General features: G+C 40.9%; 3 protein-coding genes across 4 annotated transcripts in view; 1 reads left to right on the forward strand and 2 right to left on the reverse strand.

Annotated features, from left to right (window-relative positions):
- Nucleotides 1-708: 708 nt before the first annotated feature.
- Nucleotides 709-5,828, reverse strand: htatsf1 (HIV-1 Tat specific factor 1). Its single transcript, XM_034206668.1, has 10 exons — nucleotides 5,606-5,828; nucleotides 4,621-4,785; nucleotides 3,939-4,161; nucleotides 3,729-3,776; nucleotides 3,481-3,635; nucleotides 2,758-2,921; nucleotides 2,557-2,653; nucleotides 2,247-2,336; nucleotides 2,001-2,138; nucleotides 709-1,339 (listed from the first exon to the last, which is right to left on the reverse strand). Exons 2-10 carry the CDS (start codon nucleotides 4,783-4,785, stop codon nucleotides 1,022-1,024), a joined length of 1,398 nt encoding a protein of 465 aa, XP_034062559.1. The 5' UTR covers nucleotides 5,606-5,828; the 3' UTR covers nucleotides 709-1,021.
- Nucleotides 5,829-5,917: 89 nt separating this feature from the next.
- On the forward strand, nucleotides 5,918-16,341 carry LOC117540160. Its single transcript, XM_034206689.1, has 7 exons — nucleotides 5,918-6,171; nucleotides 6,594-6,718; nucleotides 7,178-7,389; nucleotides 10,495-10,632; nucleotides 12,765-12,907; nucleotides 14,340-14,551; nucleotides 15,437-16,341. Exons 1-7 carry the CDS (start codon nucleotides 6,034-6,036, stop codon nucleotides 15,747-15,749), a joined length of 1,281 nt encoding a protein of 426 aa, XP_034062580.1. The 5' UTR covers nucleotides 5,918-6,033; the 3' UTR covers nucleotides 15,750-16,341.
- Nucleotides 16,256-17,515, reverse strand: part of bnip1b (BCL2 interacting protein 1b) — an 8,045-nt gene continuing 6,785 nt past the window's right edge. For both annotated transcript variants that reach the window (XM_034206671.1, XM_034206670.1), the window contains one exon: nucleotides 16,256-17,354. In XM_034206671.1, the coding sequence (XP_034062562.1) occupies nucleotides 17,157-17,354 (198 nt within the window). In that variant the 3' untranslated portion in view covers nucleotides 16,256-17,156. The remainder of the gene's footprint in view (nucleotides 17,355-17,515) is intronic.

The following is a 17,515-nucleotide window of genomic DNA, read 5'->3' on the forward strand; positions in this document are numbered from 1 at the left end:
TTAGGAAATTAAAGAAAACTAGAAAATCTTACCTCATCTTCTGAGCTGTCGCTTCTCTCCATCTCTGCTGACCACAGATAGTGCAGAGCTATTGGACTTGTAGTATTTTCTTGTAGTTCTGGGGTACTTTCCATGGATTCAGTCGTTTTTCTGAGATTTCCCTCAGTTGAAAGTCAGTTTGTAACTCACTGGAGGTTTTAATTCAACACAACAACATGTTTGTCGTCATAACAACAAGCTGCATTTTGAGTAGGGTTTAGAATGTAATGATGTCATGAGGCCTCAAAATGTTGGAGATTCAAAACAAAACTTTATTTAGAACATTAATGTTCTTATTTACAAGAAGCATCTGGGATTATGTATTTGTATTCTGTTTTAGCTTATGACCCATGCTCTGCGACGATCTGTAACAAAGAAACATATTAATATATAAAAAGGTTTGCTTTATGATTGAAACTAGGAATATAAACGTTGGGAACTGATCTAATTGAGACTTATTTGGAGCTTCTTTTTTTTTTGCAACAATAAGTACCAAACAAAAAGAATATTCTGAAGTTTGTAGAACACAATTTGTCTCGGCAGCATGTTTTATACATCACATATAATGCGTCATTATTGTGATTGTTTAGCCCTTATTTAAAAGCGGTCCCTTATTTTTCTAACGCTAATATATTCCATTCAATGAATAACAAACCAGAGCAAACGTAGGCATTTGAAATGAAGTGTAATTACTGAAGCTGAACAATTTTCTACAACCCAAATCCAACATAATTGATATTTTAGGATAATCAGAAATACACTTAAACTGTAGACACACTGAAATAAAGGGAAAGCTGTTCAGGTCTATTTACAATGTAAATCAAAATGAGGAAAATAGGGAGGACAGAATCATCATTTTATTTTTCAACATTACAAAACAGCTCCAGCTCGCCTGCTCACCACAGAGGTGTGCCACAGTTCTCATTAAATCAGGACTGTCCTAATTGGTTGCCATTGGGAACCAAAATGTGCACGTAGATATCTAGGCTTCCTCATCGTCACTTCCTGCCATGCTGCTGTCTGTAGATCCTGCTTCCTCTTCCTGTTTCGGTGGCTGTGGTTCTGTTTTTGGTTGTTGTTCAGGCTCTGTGGTGCTGGACGGTTCTGTGGGTTCTGTCGTGGTGGTGGTGGTGGAGGTGGAGGTGTTGGGGGTGTTGGAGGTGTTGGTGTCGGTGTTGGGGGTAGAGGTGTCGCCCTCTGCTGGCTTGGCCGTGTCGTTCTGCTGGCCCGGAGTGCCTCCCTCCAGGAAAGTAGACCAACCCTTTAGTCGCTCCTCTCGCTCACGGGTCGTCTCTTCCACCTGCACAATAAGAATTAGCATGAATTATGCAAATTCAATATCGCAAAAACTAAAATATCAAGTGACTGGTTCAAAAGAGAGATTACAGGCCAGTAGAAAGAACCTTAATACGGCTACTGATAGACATTAATCCTACACAACCAGTCAAAGTTGGGTCAACCATTGTTCCATTTTTACATTACTTGCTGAAAAATCACACAAAACACCAGTGGGATTTTTGTGTACAATTTATTTTTGAGATTGGCAAGTTTCTGAGAAATATGTATATATATATTTTCTAGAACTACTCCTTGTCATTCCAGAAGTCACAGAGAAAAATGGGAAAACTAAAGTCTTGTTGGTGTTTAAGTGTTTATTTGAGCATGTGCAACAAATGTACCTTTTGTCTTTGTGCGTTAACAATCAGTTTATACAACTTTTTCTTAAATATACAAACTCTATAGTCATAGAGTTACCCTATACCCTTAACTCTTTCATGACATAATTTTCCTAGTCGTTTTGGTCTAAATCTGAAGTATTCAACTGATTCAGTATTGCACTTCCATAAAATTAGAAGGTCAATAAGAAAATAGACGCATAGTAAACAATATCCTACATTTTATTTACTAGTATGAGTGAATGAGCTTGCTCACTGTTTGTTTGTATATAACATTTAGTTCACCTGATAGTCTGTCGTTCCATCCCAAAGCAAAGCGACCAGCTGCCTCCCTCCGAACCAGCGCCCGTTGAACGACTCGATGCAGGCGTCGGCTTGTTCGGGCTCCTTATATGCGACGGATGCCACGCCGTCTGGGTGTCTCTGCATCACAAACACAACCATGCACCAGCTCCTTATGATGCCACTAACATCACATTCAAACCATCCTTTCTACCTTGACAACAAAACAGCACAAATGAATTAACTCACATCGAAGAGGATGACTTTCTTGACCTCCCCAAACTTCTCACACTCTGACCGCAGATCCTCACGATACTCATTCAACTCCAGCGGATCCTCCTACAAAGACCACAACAGAGACCAAAGAGATTGATACCCTGCTGAATGGACACCGTATGTGTGTGTGTGTGTGTGTGTGTGTGTGTGTGTGTGTGTGTGTGTGTGTGTGTGTGTGTGTGTGTGTGTGTGTGTGTGTGTGTGTGTGTGTGTGTGTGTGTGTGTGTGTGTGTGTGTGTGTGTGTGTGTGTGTGTGTGTGTGTGTGTATCTTTCTCTCCTTACCTCAAAGTCACTGGGGTGGAACATGTTCCTAATTATGACCACTTTTTCATGCCTCTTCCTCACTTCTCCGTGCCTCTCTGGCCTCCAGTCCAGCTGTCTGCAAAGACAAAGACACAGACAGATCAACACTCTGTACCTTGTCTTCTCTAAATCCACTTCAGGCGGTTAAAATAAAAAAAAGAATAAGGAAGAAAAGTTTACTTCTGTTGCGCCTGCATCTTCTTCCTATACTCTTTGTTTTTCTTCTTCTTCTTGCTGACGTCATATTGGCCCTTTAGCTCAAAGTGTGCTGCCTCCACGTGCAGTCTGTAACCTCTGACCTCTGACTCGTCAATCAGACGCAATGCCAATGCCACCGACTCCTTCTGCAGAGAATCACAAAAACACACAATACTGTCACTTCACTGGAGTGTAATGCAATACTAACTAATAATTGAACCCTGCACTGTGACATTCAAAGCTTAATTTAAAGGTGGGGTAGGTAATTTTGAGAAACCGGCTCGAGATACACTTTTTGTTATATTCCATGGAATGCTCTTAACATCCCGATAGCAATGAATATCTTAAGTGCTTTGACAAAAAATCCATACAAAAATGTCATCTCTGGAAGCCGTAGTGCTGTAAAAAGCACGACCAATCATCTGAGCCGGCCCGGCTAAAATAACTGGATGGCCTACCTGCCTGTCAGCCTTCCATCTGTGCATAAACTTATCTCGTGCCCTCATTGGTCATGTGCGCGTTTGTGTGTGTTGGAGGAGGGGCTCTGTAAGGAAGTGGCAGATTTTTTCCGGCTGTGTATTTTCAAATTCTAGCACACTCGAGCTGGTTTCTCCAAAATTACCTACCCCACCTTTAAGTAGTGTATCGACATGGGTGTCTGGAACCTATAAATGAAGCTTTAGGCAAGCAGAAGGACAGACAAACCTTGAGATAGCAGCAGAGGCCATCTCCCTTCAGATTTCCCTCTTTGTCCTTGTAGAGTTTCACCTTGTACTCTTCAGTGATGGGGTCCCTCATAACAATGCCGCACTTGGACATTATTTCAACAAACTCCTCATTGCTGACGTCAAGAGGCAGGCCTGAGGAGCAACGTATGAGGGGGAAAATCAGAGAGACAGTGAGATAGGATTAACAGTCAGGGACTCAGCTGTCTCATTGTTAAAGACACCAACCTGATACGTAGACATTAGTGTTTTTAGTGTCCTCGATATCGAACCATCCTACAAGCACAGAAAAGGGAAAAAACATTTATCATTATTTAGAATTAACATACAACATACACCAATGACTTAAGCTCTCCCTGGCTATGTACAATTTGTTGATCCCCATTTGTGTGCTAGTTGCTGCCCTGGTTTTCTTTCTTCTTGTTGATGTCACTTTACCTTGTTCTGCTTTCCTTTTCTCCGCTTTCTGTTTGGCTTCTTGAGAGTCCTCGTCTGGGTCCTGGTCCTCTGTAGCATCTGCTGGTTTCTTCTTTCCTGATGACTTGCTGTCTGTTTCTGGGGCTGCAGTGTTGGAGCTGCTCACTGCGATGTTGGCATCTGGAACTCCATCTTCATTGAAGCCATAGTTTGCCTGGTAGGCTGCAATGAAGTCCTCGGTTATCTAGAGAAAAGAAGCAAACCTTGTCAACTTCAACATGGAAACTGTCCCTAGGTCATACATGAAAGGATCTGCAAAAAGAAGTGACATTTGCATGTAATGCTTCCTCTTGTGCGTTGGTTACCACAGATTAAGTGTATTACCAACTGTGGACAGTGGCAAGTACAAGATGGTATGAAGGGAGCTTTGATATTTAGACTCAACATTTGTGTTGCTTTGACAAAGCACCCCAGTCAGAGTATCACAGTATATTTGATATGTCAGCCAAACATGCAAACAGCGGGTGTAACCCATAATCAATGTAGTCAAAATAATACATTTAAATTCAGCATCATATATGACACAGACTGCTGCAAATAAAAATAGTACAAATGAAAGATCTGAAGCTCAGGGACTGAGAACCTGCAAGGAACTAATATGATGTGTGAAAACAAAAACTGGGAGATAAAGAAAAGTTCATACTTTAGGGAACCAAGCTTTCTTTTCTGGATCCCAGTCATACACAGTCCCATCCTCTGGGTCAATGTAGGTGTTGGCGTCAGAGCCATCTGCATTTCTACGGTCATACATTTCCTGCATCCGCAGCTGCTCCGTAAAGTCTTTGTTAGGAGTTGATGGCTCAGTCATCTGCAACAAAAATGTGAAATTATCCAGGTCAACAAGCCATTATATTTAAGCATTAATACCCATTATGCCCCCAATGTGGCAACAGTGAAGTATTGTTGATTTTAAAAAAAAAAAAAATACTATGTATGGTTTAACATTAATATGCAAAAGGCCAAAGCAGCATAGTAAACGCATGTGTGCCACAGTTCTGGACCAGTGCTGTAAAATAATCAATAAATTACTGAACTTATTCTATGATATATTTCAACAGCCTGATTCCACAATGGCCACAACAACAAATATGTTGTACACAAGAGATAATATGTTGCTACTTGCACTGTCACAGCCTGGTCAGTCATTCGCTTATATTCATTGCACTGATTATTGAGAACTGACAGCTTGAAACGGTGTCAGCAAGCTATTTAACACATGTTAGGAGATCTTGGCCTTGGTTAAAAGGCTGTTAAGATTCAATTCACATCTGGATAATCTATTTGTTCAAATGTTTTAACATCTTTATTCAAGATTCAAAGGCTTTATAGTGTAGTTATGGCAATGAAATGTTTAAGTCCCACGCTCCAGCAATGCAACATAATATATGACATAAAACAAAACAAAATCAAATTACAACAATTAAATACTGTACAGTGGTAGTCATTCATGTGTGAGATGCAAACAGATCAATGCTTTGGAGTTATGAAGGCACTTAACAGAGCCCATGCTTATTATAATTACATAAAAAATGAATAAAATGTAAATGAAAAAAACGTGTTCGTCTGCTTCTGAAGTAACGTAAGAATGTAGTTGATGTTAGCAAACATAGCTAGTTAGCTTTCGTTACCTTTTACAACAATAGTCCAGGCGATCTAAAAAACTGGTAGGTGTGACGGTTAACAAAACAGACTCTCGCCGTGTGTATATACCCAAATATAAAAACACACTCGGTCTGTGTGTTTGATTTTTTATTCAAGATTAACGTTAATCGCTCCGCGCTAACTAACATTCACCCTGCATCACTCGGGATTCAATGAAGTACTTCCGATGTCAATGTTCCAATGCACATGCGTGACAACTGGAAAAGAAGCGCTCGATTTGTAAAACAGCAAACCGTAGCAACCGCCCCGCTCAATAGAAAGTGTACATCCAGCGCGCGATCACTCCGCCTGCCGAACGTCTTGTAAGCAAAACAAGCGCCACTGGCACAACTGGCTAGATTTCAAGTTAGCAGGTAAGCTAAGTAAATTAGCAGTTATAATTCTTCTGTTTGTCATGGCGGAGGGAAGCTCTAACGCGGCCAACCTGCCTCCCGGAGACCCGCAGCTGATTAATATGATTGTGGAGCATCTGAAAAACCGGGGGCTTTTTGATGAGTTCCGTCGGGACTGTCTCGCCGACGTTGATACAAAGGTAACTCACCAGCTAGCAGTGCTATGATGACCAACATTACTTCAGACGTAAAGCTATTTGTAGCTTGTATTGCTCAATAGTGTTATTACATTGAATGTCTATGAAGCTATATCTAGTATGTGATTGACTCGCTGCAAGAGTTCTTATGAAAGTTCATTGATGACTCTATTAAAATGATAATGTAGGAAGCAGGCAAACTATTTGAAAAATGACATGTAAATGCTGTTCCCTTTTTTGCTTTAAAGTGGTTTGAAATGTAGGTCTGATTTAAATAATCCATGCAGAAATAGAAAAGTAGCTTACATTGTGTATATTGTATTTTATGTTTATGTCAAATGAAATGTTACATCTGAATATTGTCCACTGAACAGAACAGGTGTGTGTTTAATGACCAAGTTTAAATCATTGTCTTTTTCTTCCAGCCTGCTTATCAGAACCTGCGGCAGAAAGTGGACAACTATGTCACTTCAAACCTGAGCACACAGGACTGGAACCCGTCCATCAACAAGAACCAGATGAGGAACGGACTGAGACAGAGTGTTGTTCAGTGAGTGTTACTTTCACTTACTACTTGCCCTCTGGTACACTGTAAAGGAATCACAATGTGCATTGTACAGCTACACATTTGAATGTTTGTGATTAACTGACGGTTAAAGAGTTCCTTGTGTAGGGATTACAAAACTCTGTGGATAAGCTGTAAAGAGATGATTTTATGAGGCATTGCTCTAGTAAACTACCCAGCAGTTTAACCATAAACATCTACAGCAGTAAAATACAACTGAATGCAGCAGTAATATTAATCAAAAACCTAACTAATGTATGGTTCTGAAGCATGCTTTCTGAAGTCCTTGTACAACTGTAGTTGCAGGATAGATTAAACTGTTATTAACTTTGTGACTATACCTAACCAACTTTTCATGAGCAGCTTCAAAATCAAATGTCTTTAGTAATTGTTATGAAATTAGTGTTTCTTTAACTACTATTTGTCTCGTTTATTTTCTTCTAGATCTGGTATGCTGGAGTCTGGAGTGGACAGGATCATCACTCAGGTCGTGGACCCCAAGATGAACCACACTTTCCGGCCGCACATAGAAACTGCCATTCATGATTTCTTGTCAGGGGACAGGAGGGAGGAGAACGCTTTGAGTTGTAACTCTGCTACGTCTGAACAGACAGAACTACAGGAGGCCCCGCCTGCCTCTGGCCCCAAAACCCCCTGAGGTCCATTTAACAAAAATTAAGTACTCTGTAAGGTCAAGAACAAGTTCAGTTAAGAAATCTATTTTTCATCTTTGCTTCAGGTGTGTGTTAGCCTTTTGAAAGGTGCAGCATCAGACATAAGGAAGATGAAGAAGACCAACAGGGGATAGTTTTTTTGCAACGGACTGGAGTCAGGAGTGTTTCTGCATTCAAAATGTTCAGCATGTGATGTTGTGACATGTCCTGTCAGTGCTGCACAAGGCTACTGCTGAAGGAGTTGGAAAAAATGTAATTCACTCTAACTGTACCGCAGGGCTTTGTGCATAAGAAGAAAAAAGGGAAAAGCCTGGATAATAATTTCTTTATGTGCCAATCACGTTTTTACTTAAGTAGGTTGAATACAGATGTCTTACTCACCCAGTTTGTGTGTGTATAGACATGTTCCTTAGTTAACATGTTGACTTGTTTAACTGAAAGGATTCAGATGACGAGTGAAGTTGATGGGCTGGTTTCAGTCAGGAGGAAGAAGATCCAGTAGTTTCATTCTAAGTCAAATTGAATTATTAAACAATTTGAAGTATTTTTTGATCAGTATCTAAAGTTGTTTCTTTTCAGTGCATGTATTTAGTATATAGCATTGTTTGTGCATCCTATGTGATTTACTAAACACAAGTGAAATTATATTCTATTCTTTTATTAGTAAAGATACCCTGATGTATTCAAAGCTGTTTGTTAAGCGGAGCAGTAGCAAACCACAGCTATTTATTCCCTAAGTGTGAGACAAGAACCAGAGCAGATAATCATAAAATAGTACCACTAGGTGGGGTTGTTTTCCCCTTTAAAACACTGAATCTACCAAAAAGTAATCCTAAGATTATATTTAGAGGCAAACCCCCTGATTCCGACCCCAGAAACATACAAATGTCCTATCCACATATTTGGGATCCTACAATAACTGTTTTATTATGAGAAGGGGTACACGTGGAAGTCATGAGTTACGTTGAGTGACTCAGTACCTTTTGTATGAGCCACTGACAGACTGCCATGTCAGGACGGGAGACTTTGTGTGTGTGTGTGTGTGTGTGTGTGTGTGTGTGTGTGTGTGTGTGTGTGTGTGTGTGTGTGTGTGTGTGTGTGTGTGTGTGTGTGTGTGTGTGTGTGTGTGTGTGTGTGTGTGTGTGTGTGTGTGTGTGTGTGTGTGTGTGTGTGTGTGTGTGTGTGTGTGTGTGTGTGTGTGTGTGTGTGTGTGTGTGAATACGCCCTACATACGTCTTTTGTTTACTATGTGTCTGTGTAGAATATGCGTTAAGGATTATACTGAACAAATTGAAACATTGGATGAATATGTTATCAAAAAAGGTAACTAAATAAGCTGTTATTGCAATTATGCATTAGAGATGTTCAAAAAATGTCACACAAATACTTCCATTGAACTGAATATGTCATAGAAAACCAGCATTATGGTCACTGAAGTCTATAGTCTAGTGATCTGAAAACACAATGGCAAAACAGTCAACAGATCAGAGTTCATAAACCCAAAGGTTATAGTAATGTTTCCTCCTTCAAAGCAGACACTGGATGAACATGATCTATATGCACACAGAAACATCCAGAGGCACGATGTTTACGACATGATCAAGAGAGAGGGTCCTCCATGTGTACTGTTTGCACAGTGTCTGTGATTTTGGACATGTGAGAGTGTTCATGTCGGGGTGAAGGGTCATTGCGTGGGTGGTCAGCAGGGGTTGTGTGAGGGAAACTGTGGGATGTTGTTTTGAGCATGATGAGACAAATTGAGCAGGAAAGGTCAGGGGGAAAAAGTCCAAAAGACGTCCAAACATCAGCCCCCCTATAAGAGAAGGTCTTCCCTCACTGGGCCCCTGCATGGACACACACACACACAAACCCACTCTGGCATCGCACCTTGACCTCTTGTTCTAAACCATGGAGCAAGGAATTGTGTCTTTTTTTTTACCGTTATGTGGTCATGATGCCACATGACTGGTCTGTCTCTTTGTAGTTGTCAGGGGTCAGAGGTCATGGCTGTTATGAGTCAAAACACAACCACAACAACTAGGCTGCCAGATGTAATGCTTCACAAAGAAAAAAACAAAGCTTATCTCACCTTGGACTCACAACACAAACCTGTTTCTCTTTGATGTGACCCTTCTAGCTCGCCAATTGTCTGAACAGTTATAATAATCTAAAAGTAAAATGGTGCAAGTTTTTTGTGTGTGTCATATCCCGTAGAGATTTGGCCACACTAAGCTACAGTTATATTATTTGATCACAGACCTTTTCAACCAGACTTGCTTTTTTGCAAGGTGTGTTTAACTGAAGTATCAGACACGACTTTCCATTAGACCAGCTGGTGGAAATCACAACATCAGATACAAAAATTGTGAGAATCTAGATAGCAGAAATATACATCAGCATTATAAACATTTTGACAGGAGACATATATCTATATATATATATAAACTGTGTCTGTGTGTATAAGAGTATTATAAGCTTATTTATATGAACATGTCAGAAAAATGTGATGCAAAATAAATTCAGTGTACAGGAATGTATACCATTATAACAATTTGTCAAACCTGACCCCCTTCACACACTCTTTCAGGTCCGGTGCTCCTGAGACGTTCCTCCCTGCCCGGAAAGCAGCTGCTAACCCTCAAAGAAACACACACACACACACACACACACACACACACTGGCTGTCGGGTTAATTGAGTGTGGATGTCTTGAGTGGTTGACCTTCACGTAACCCCGCATACTGCAGAGTAACAGGAAGACCTTATAAGAGCAATTTTGAATATTAAAGCAGCATATTTAATTATACGTTGTTAAACTAAACCAGACTATTTTTCACAAAAAATATCTGTTTCTAATAATGTTTTTTTTCCTTCTACCAATAATACAGTTTTGGTTCCAGTTTGACGCTCGTTCACAGGGTTGCGCTATGATAGGTGGAGACACACGTGAACGCGCCACGCTCGTGCTCGTGTTATATATTTCAGCCTTCATGCCCGGTCGTACTTTATAGTGGAAACTCCTCTGCAAGACTATCGTGCTGTAACCAATAACGCAACAAAAAAAAATCCTTTCTAAAGCTGTGACTAGCTGAACTAAATATGGCGAACTTCCCCGCGGTGTTCCTCCTGCTGCTGGCCTGTCAACAGGTGCTGACCATGGAGCAGCATGATATCCAGGAGAAACAACTGAGCCAGGCCAAGAGACGTCTCTCCCCGCAGAGCACAGGTGAGTTTTGTTGCAGAGTAATACATCTGCTCCCTCTGTGCGTCTGTGGTCAGGTGAGGTGAAAGGTACGCTTTAAGACGCGTGGTATTAACTAGATATGCGGGCATGTCACTGCATCGTAAAAATCAGTTAAAGTATACCACACGGCCGCCTGACGCCGCATCGTGCAGCAGGGCTCGCTCTCTCTCTCTCTCTCTCTCTCTCTCTCTCTCTCTCTCTCTCTCTCTCTCTCTCTCTCTCTCTCTCTCTCTCTCTCTCTCTCTCTCTCTCTCTCTCTCTCTCTCTCTCTCTCTCTCTCTCTCTCTCTCTCTCTCTCTCTCTATCTCTCTCTCTATCTCTCTCTCTGTGGCTGTAACTCAATCATAGAACTCAATGCGCAGCTCCGGGGCTAGATCCTGTCAAAACACATTCCCCCCCGGCGCCCGAGCTGACTTGCGGGCTGCACAACATCAACATCAGCAACAACCCCAAGTATAGACATAAAACAGCAAAAATTCCATAGAACATAAAGAAATCCCATATGCAGACTTGGGAAGTACATTTGCTCAAGACTGTACTTAAGTAAAATGTTGATGTATTGTACTTAATTAAATCAGAACTGTGTTTGTCGACAACAGTCAAATGCTACTTGATGCGACAATATTATCTAGAAATGTCACATATATAATTATATACACACATAAAGACAACTTTTCTGCACAATGATTATTTTCACTTAAGCATCTGAATTCTTTTTTAAAGTACATTGGAAAACATCACAGTTACATAAGAGACACAGTAGCAAATGTGATTTTGAAGACTCACTTATTTCTGTGGTATCAATGTATGTTAACTAGGGCTGTCAGTCGATTAAAGTATTTAATCGCGATTAATCGCATGATTGTCCATAGTTAATCGCGATTAATCGCAAATTAATCGCACATTTTTTATCTGTTTTAAATGTACCTTAGAGGAATATTTTTCAAGTTTTTAATACTCTTATCAACATATGATTGGACAAATATGCTTTATGCTAATGTTTATTATCATTTGAACAATGACAAATATTCTCATGAATATTAAACACAACAACTTCTGAACATTACAAATATTCGCCTCAATTCAACCTGGAACCTAATACAATAAAAATGGTGTGTGTGTGTGTGTGTGTGTGTGTGTGTGTGTGTGTGTGTGTGTGTGTGTGTGTGTGTGTGTGTGTGTGTGTGTGTGTGTGTGTGTGTGTGTGTGTGTGTGTGTGTGTGTGTGTGTGTGTGTGTGTGTGTGTGTGTGTGTGTGTGTGCGTGCGTGCGTGCGTGTGTCACTGTGATGAATCATTGGAGCTATGTGCAACTCAAGGCATATGCTCGAACGGGAGCTGCCTGGACGCTGCAATCATGTTGCGCACTATCCGTGCTGAGTGTGCTGACTTCTCGTACAATGTCCCACTGTCTGGCTGCCTGCATAAAGTCAAGTGCTCGGCGCAGTTGTGGCGAAATGTCGCTCCTCTGTTTTCATTTAAGCAGCTCCTTATATCTGTTAAATGAAAATTGTAAATAAGCAATCTGTATGTAAAAAACCACCTGTATGTAAATTGTAAATAAGCCATCTGTATGTCAAATATGTCTTAAATGACATGATGAATTGGAAATGGGGGACCCTGATGTAAACAAGACGAAAGTCTTTCTCTGGTCTGCATCCCCTTAACAATTGTATGTTTTGAGCTGTACTGTACTGTACCCAATATACAAGCTGTTAATAAACTTTTCAATCAATTCAATCAATTCAAGCGCAGCTAGCTAGCACCAGATGCTAACAACAACAATGCACGTAAGGTCTCTCTCTCGCTCGCTCGAGCCACACATACACACACCCTCCCGGTCCTCCCAACAGCCAGTCGGTGCCTGCCGGTGAGCGTGGAAGTGTGATCTGCTGCAAGCGGGCAGCAGGAGCAGGGCTGTCAACATCAGCTTGTAGATGGTATTTTAAACTCGATGCGCTCTGAAACTACGGGGCGGCCGAGGAAAAAAATACACATACGTTAATCGCGTTAAAATAATTAGTGGTGTTAATTTTTTTTTTGCGTTAACGCGTTATTAACGCGTTAACTTGACAGCCCTAATGTTAACACAACTCTCTTTTTCTCTCTCTCTCAGCGGAAATTCAGAGTTGTCTGGTGAGTTCAGGGGATGTCGGCTGTGGGAATTTTCAGTGTTTCAACAACAACTCTTGTGAAATCCAAGGTCTGCACCAAATCTGTCTCACTCTGCTGCACAACGCCGGGCGCTACGACTCACAGGTGGGAGGAGGACACACAGACACCTCAACACACACTTATTAGGAGTAATTGTTTACCGTTTGACCCCATCTGAACTAGATGACATAGTCTGAAACTGGGTCCAGCAGCATCTCAAAGCGAGATTAGATGAGACATATTGGGATACATGTTTTTATTTTTATTTAATCCCATCAGTCATTACAGTCATTTGTGAAGAATGTTTGCTAATGTGTATGTATAGTTATGCATGGTGGCACTGGATACAGAACAAACTGAGAGGGGAAGTGAAATGAGAGAGGGAACAGTGTGTCTACTTTACTAGAATAGAAGTACATGAGGGAATGATGAAGTCTTCATGTGTCTCCAGCATGATCGCAGAGTGGATGATGTTCACCAAGGATCTGTCAGCGTCGAGTTAACTGGATGTTAAATAAAGTAACAAACAATAGCAGAATATATTTAAATGCTAATATCATGGTGAATGTGTGCCTTTGTGGACATAGCTATAATCAGTATTTTTACAATTAAAAAAAACAAATGATATTACAAAATAAGTCCCTCCTAGGAATACATCTAAAGAGAATCTGCCTCACTCCTCACTTTGACGTATATTCATGGTAAATTTCAGCTCATTGTTGAGCTGTTCGACCCGCAACTTCACTTTATTAGGGTTAGGGTTTACTCACACCACTCTGTTAGTATATTTTTAAGCTGCAGAAGACAGCTGTTTTAACTCAAAGGCTGTACAAAAATTCCAATAAACACTTCTTGCTCAACAGCCAACTTGAGACGGACAAAGCAAATATCTAGCTGGTGACTATAGTGGAGCAGTCAGCAGCTAAAGAGACAGATATTGTCCTCAGGAGCTGGTAAATACCATTCACAAAGCTCAATAGGAGAGAATATTATAGGCTCAGTAGGTGGCCAGAAACTTGACTTCAAAACAATGATACGTTTCCTGTGGGATTGTTGGATGTGTAAATAAGTGAGAACACTATAGCAGGAAAGCTAATGTTGGTTGTTGTTCAATCTCTGTGGCTATTGTGCTGTAAAGCAGTGACGTTACTGCTTTTTGCCAAATTTGATTGGCTGCATTGAAATAAGGTCTTCCATTAAATTAATACAAATTTAGTGGGGAGCCACCATGAAACCAAAAATACAAAGAACCACTTGCCAACCTTGTGACCTCAGAAATAGGGAGCATTTCAAATGACCAATCCCAGGGGGGCGGAGGCGGGTTGAGACATTTTCCTGCATCCTACTGACTTTTAAAGATGAAAAGAATAAAAAGCACACTGCAACAGGATTTATATGTTAAATCATATTATTGAATGGGCCATCTATACATGCTTATTGCACTTACAACTACAATAAGCATCTACATATGCTTATTGTAGTTGTAAGTGCAATGCCTTGCTGCATTGAAACTGGTTCCTCCTCCTCCTACTCCCAGGGTAAGTCCTTTGTGAAGGATGCGTTGCGCTGCATGGCTCTGGGCCTACGGCAGCGCTTCAGCTGTGTGAGCCGCCGGTGCTCCGCGGTGAGGGAGATGGTGTTCTCGCTGCAGAGGGAATGCTACTCCAAACACCAGCTCTGCCTGGCGCTGAGAGACCACATGGACACCATGGGCAGCCTGGTGCAGTTCCACCTCATGTTCCCCCCGGGGTGAGACACACACACACAAACTGAAAATAATCTCTTGACTTTTATCATCATCCAAAGGAAAAAAGTCTTAAGAGTAACTGTTACACTACATTTTAGGGTACATTTCAGTCATTTTATCACACAAGTAAAACACTTATTTTACAAACTGAAATTGTTTTGAAATGTATACTGTCTTTTGGATTGATCTTTCTTACGATTTACTTGATATACTATGACTTTTGAATGATATTTTTAACACATAGTATAATTTAACATCAATGACATTTTGTAAGACCTTCTATACATAGCAAACTGTATTTCTTTTTACTTCTTTATATCATACTTGTTATGCTATGATTGCTTAATGCAGTTTTAATGACATCATCTGCTACAATACTCATTGATGTTTTTAAAACATACTATACTATGTCTTTCTCACTTACATCATTTTTATATACTACGAGTTTAAAATGTTTTTTTATCGCATACTATACTTTTTATATACATCATAATTCTTTCTTTTTGAAACTATACTTTGACTAATAGTATTATTTTTTCCATATACATTACGAGGAATTATTTTTCAATATATATTTTATGACATGCTATACTAGGACTTTTTTCATGTTAGTTGTTTCTCGCTTGTTGGCCCAGACTTGTTTCCCCTCTCACAGTATGAAAAGCACAGTGGTAAATATTTAAAAAAGGTGATGACTGAATTCCATTTAGCGCCTTCAATTTCAGAGTCCAGTATTGTGCATGCCGCCTCACTGCCATAACCTGTGTTTTCCCTTTCATGATAAGTCATAGCTACTGTGAAAGAGTCTAACTTTAGGTAGTGTTCTTCTGAGAGTCTGTGTTGAAAAGTTGGATAAACGCAAACATTCGTCTCTCGTGTCTCATCAGACCGTATGTGGAGCTGATGAACTTCCTGTTGAAGTGTGGGGAAGACGTCAGGCTGTGGGTCGGCCAGCGGCTGCGCGGACAGTGTGAGCAGCACTGGGGGGGGCTGTGCAGCAGCTTTGAAAGTACATGCTCTCTCAGCCAATCGGACGACCTGGAGGTTACCAACATCACACCACCATGGCCTACCACAGCTGAAGGACCCCTGCTGCAGCCCTCCAGACCCACCGAGGACAGAAACACACTCAGTCAGGTCAACAACACGACCCAATCTGGTTCACCTGTGCCTGGGAAATCCAATGTGACCTCTTCATAAACAGACCGGTGGTGCAGAAAGGGTTCACAAAGATGATGCACTTATTACTATTATATTAGCAGAATGAGTGTCAGTAGTGGTCGTAGTTTTGTGTTGTATTGCTGGTAAAAGCAATGCAACATATCTTATTTAATCTGTTGGGTATTTGTGCTATATATATATATTACTATTTTCCTTGACATTTGACTTTGTACAAGATTGAAAACCAGTTATCTACCTCACATCGACAGTTAACCACAGTGGCTGTATCCTTCAGCAAGGTGCATGGACACACACACACACACACACACACTACAGGGAATCGCTCAAGTGCAGCTGAAAGTCAGTATTCTACCTATTTAAGTCTGTTTTTGTATTTATGAAGATTGTTATATTATGCACCGTATTGTTGACATGTTGTCGAACTTTATCTTGTGGACTGTCCGGGTGCTGTCTACAGGAAGGTGCTCTTCGGGTATGACGTGTTTTTGATGAATCACATTTCATACAGACCCCAGGTTTCAAGCTATGTTTTGTAAGTTTTTATTTAAATGAATCCAAAAATACATTTGTAAGCATTTTGATTGAAATTAAATAAACTACAATGATGTTACTGGACAACGAGAAGTGTGTTAATTCAGCCCTGCTCTGTAAAATAGTCACACAGACGAACAGTAAGGCATCCCTGACATGCACTCTCCAACTCACCGTGACAAATGAACTTTAGAGGATGAGTAAGTGCTGCATCTCTGAGTCAGTTGTCTGGACGTCCTAAAGAAGAAAGGCACAGGCTAAACTCGTCAATAACTGTAACAATGGCATCTTTGAAAAAGCCTTCCAGAGCAGACAACACTTTCTAGGTTGTACACACACATATCTTAAATTGACTGATGGCAACAAAGTGAAGGTTATGGCTTAGTCCCTGGTTAGTTCTGAATCTCGAACTACAAATTCAAAATGATGTTTCTAAAACAGTCAGTGGGGATCAGGAGTTAAAGTGGGTAGAATAGTCACATTCTCAAAGCTTTCCTCATAATGCAGCCTTTTGAACGTCTTAAGGGTAGAAGGATAGACCGTATGAAATTGTGCATCAATATATTATTAATTATCAAATTGAGACTACATGATTACTCAATAGCCATAGTATATAAAAAGCCTTCAGTGATGTTTGGAACAGCCCAAGTTTGTTTGAAGCAGGCTGTAACCTTATCACTGTTGCACAAAACCTCAGAATGCCAGTTCACACTTTTTCCTTCATTCCCATTTTATAAAGAAACATTTTGCATATTGATCAAGATAAAAACAAAGGGCCACTTGACTCTGTTTCTTCGTGCAGAAGTTCAGTCTCAATGCTGATCCAACTATGTACTCAAGTTTTTACTTCAAAACGGCTAAGAGCCATTCTTCCTGAAGTGTGTTTATTAACAGCTAAATGAAGGGAAAGAGACGCTTCTTAAGGATGTAGAGGACGGTGGCGAAGAAGAGGGCGAGCGCCAGGAAGATGAGCAGCTTGTCTGTCAGCTCACGCCGGTTGTACTTCAGGATCAGTTTCCTCCCGAAGTGGATGGTTCCTGTCATACTTTTAAACTCCTCGTTGGTTTCCAGCACTGTCCTGGAGGAGGTGGCTGTGTGAGGAGGAGGAGGAGGAGGAGGAGGAGGAGGAGGAGGAGGAGGAGGAGGAGGAGGAGGAGGAGGAGGAGGAGGAGGAGGAGGAGGAGGAGGAGGAGGAGGAGGAGGAGGAGGAGGAGGAGGAGGAGGAGGAGGAGGAGGAGGAGGAGGAGGAGGTA

This window comes from Gymnodraco acuticeps, unplaced genomic scaffold, assembly GCF_902827175.1.
Source record: "Gymnodraco acuticeps unplaced genomic scaffold, fGymAcu1.1, whole genome shotgun sequence".
Lineage (NCBI taxonomy): Eukaryota > Metazoa > Chordata > Actinopteri > Perciformes > Bathydraconidae > Gymnodraco > Gymnodraco acuticeps.

Bases quoted from the DNA above. Each gene is read 5' to 3' on its own strand.
- htatsf1 (XM_034206668.1), bottom strand. From the start codon at position 4,785: ATGACTGAGCCATCAACTCCTAACAAAGACTTTACGGAGCAGCTGCGG. The intron at 3,636-3,728 runs GTTGGTGTCTTT...GTTGCTCCTCAG, and splicing joins CACTAATGTCTACGTATCAG to GCCTGCCTCTTGACGTCAGC. The intron at 2,922-3,480 runs GTTTGTCTGTCC...GATTCTCTGCAG, and splicing joins GCCTCTGCTGCTATCTCAAG to AAGGAGTCGGTGGCATTGGC.
- LOC117540160 (XM_034206689.1), top strand. From the start codon at position 6,034: ATGGCGGAGGGAAGCTCTAACGCGGCCAACCTGCCTCCCGGAGACCCG. The intron at 6,719-7,177 runs GTGAGTGTTACT...ATTTTCTTCTAG, and splicing joins CTGAGACAGAGTGTTGTTCA to ATCTGGTATGCTGGAGTCTG. The intron at 10,633-12,764 runs GTGAGTTTTGTT...TCTCTCTCTCAG, and splicing joins TCTCTCCCCGCAGAGCACAG to CGGAAATTCAGAGTTGTCTG.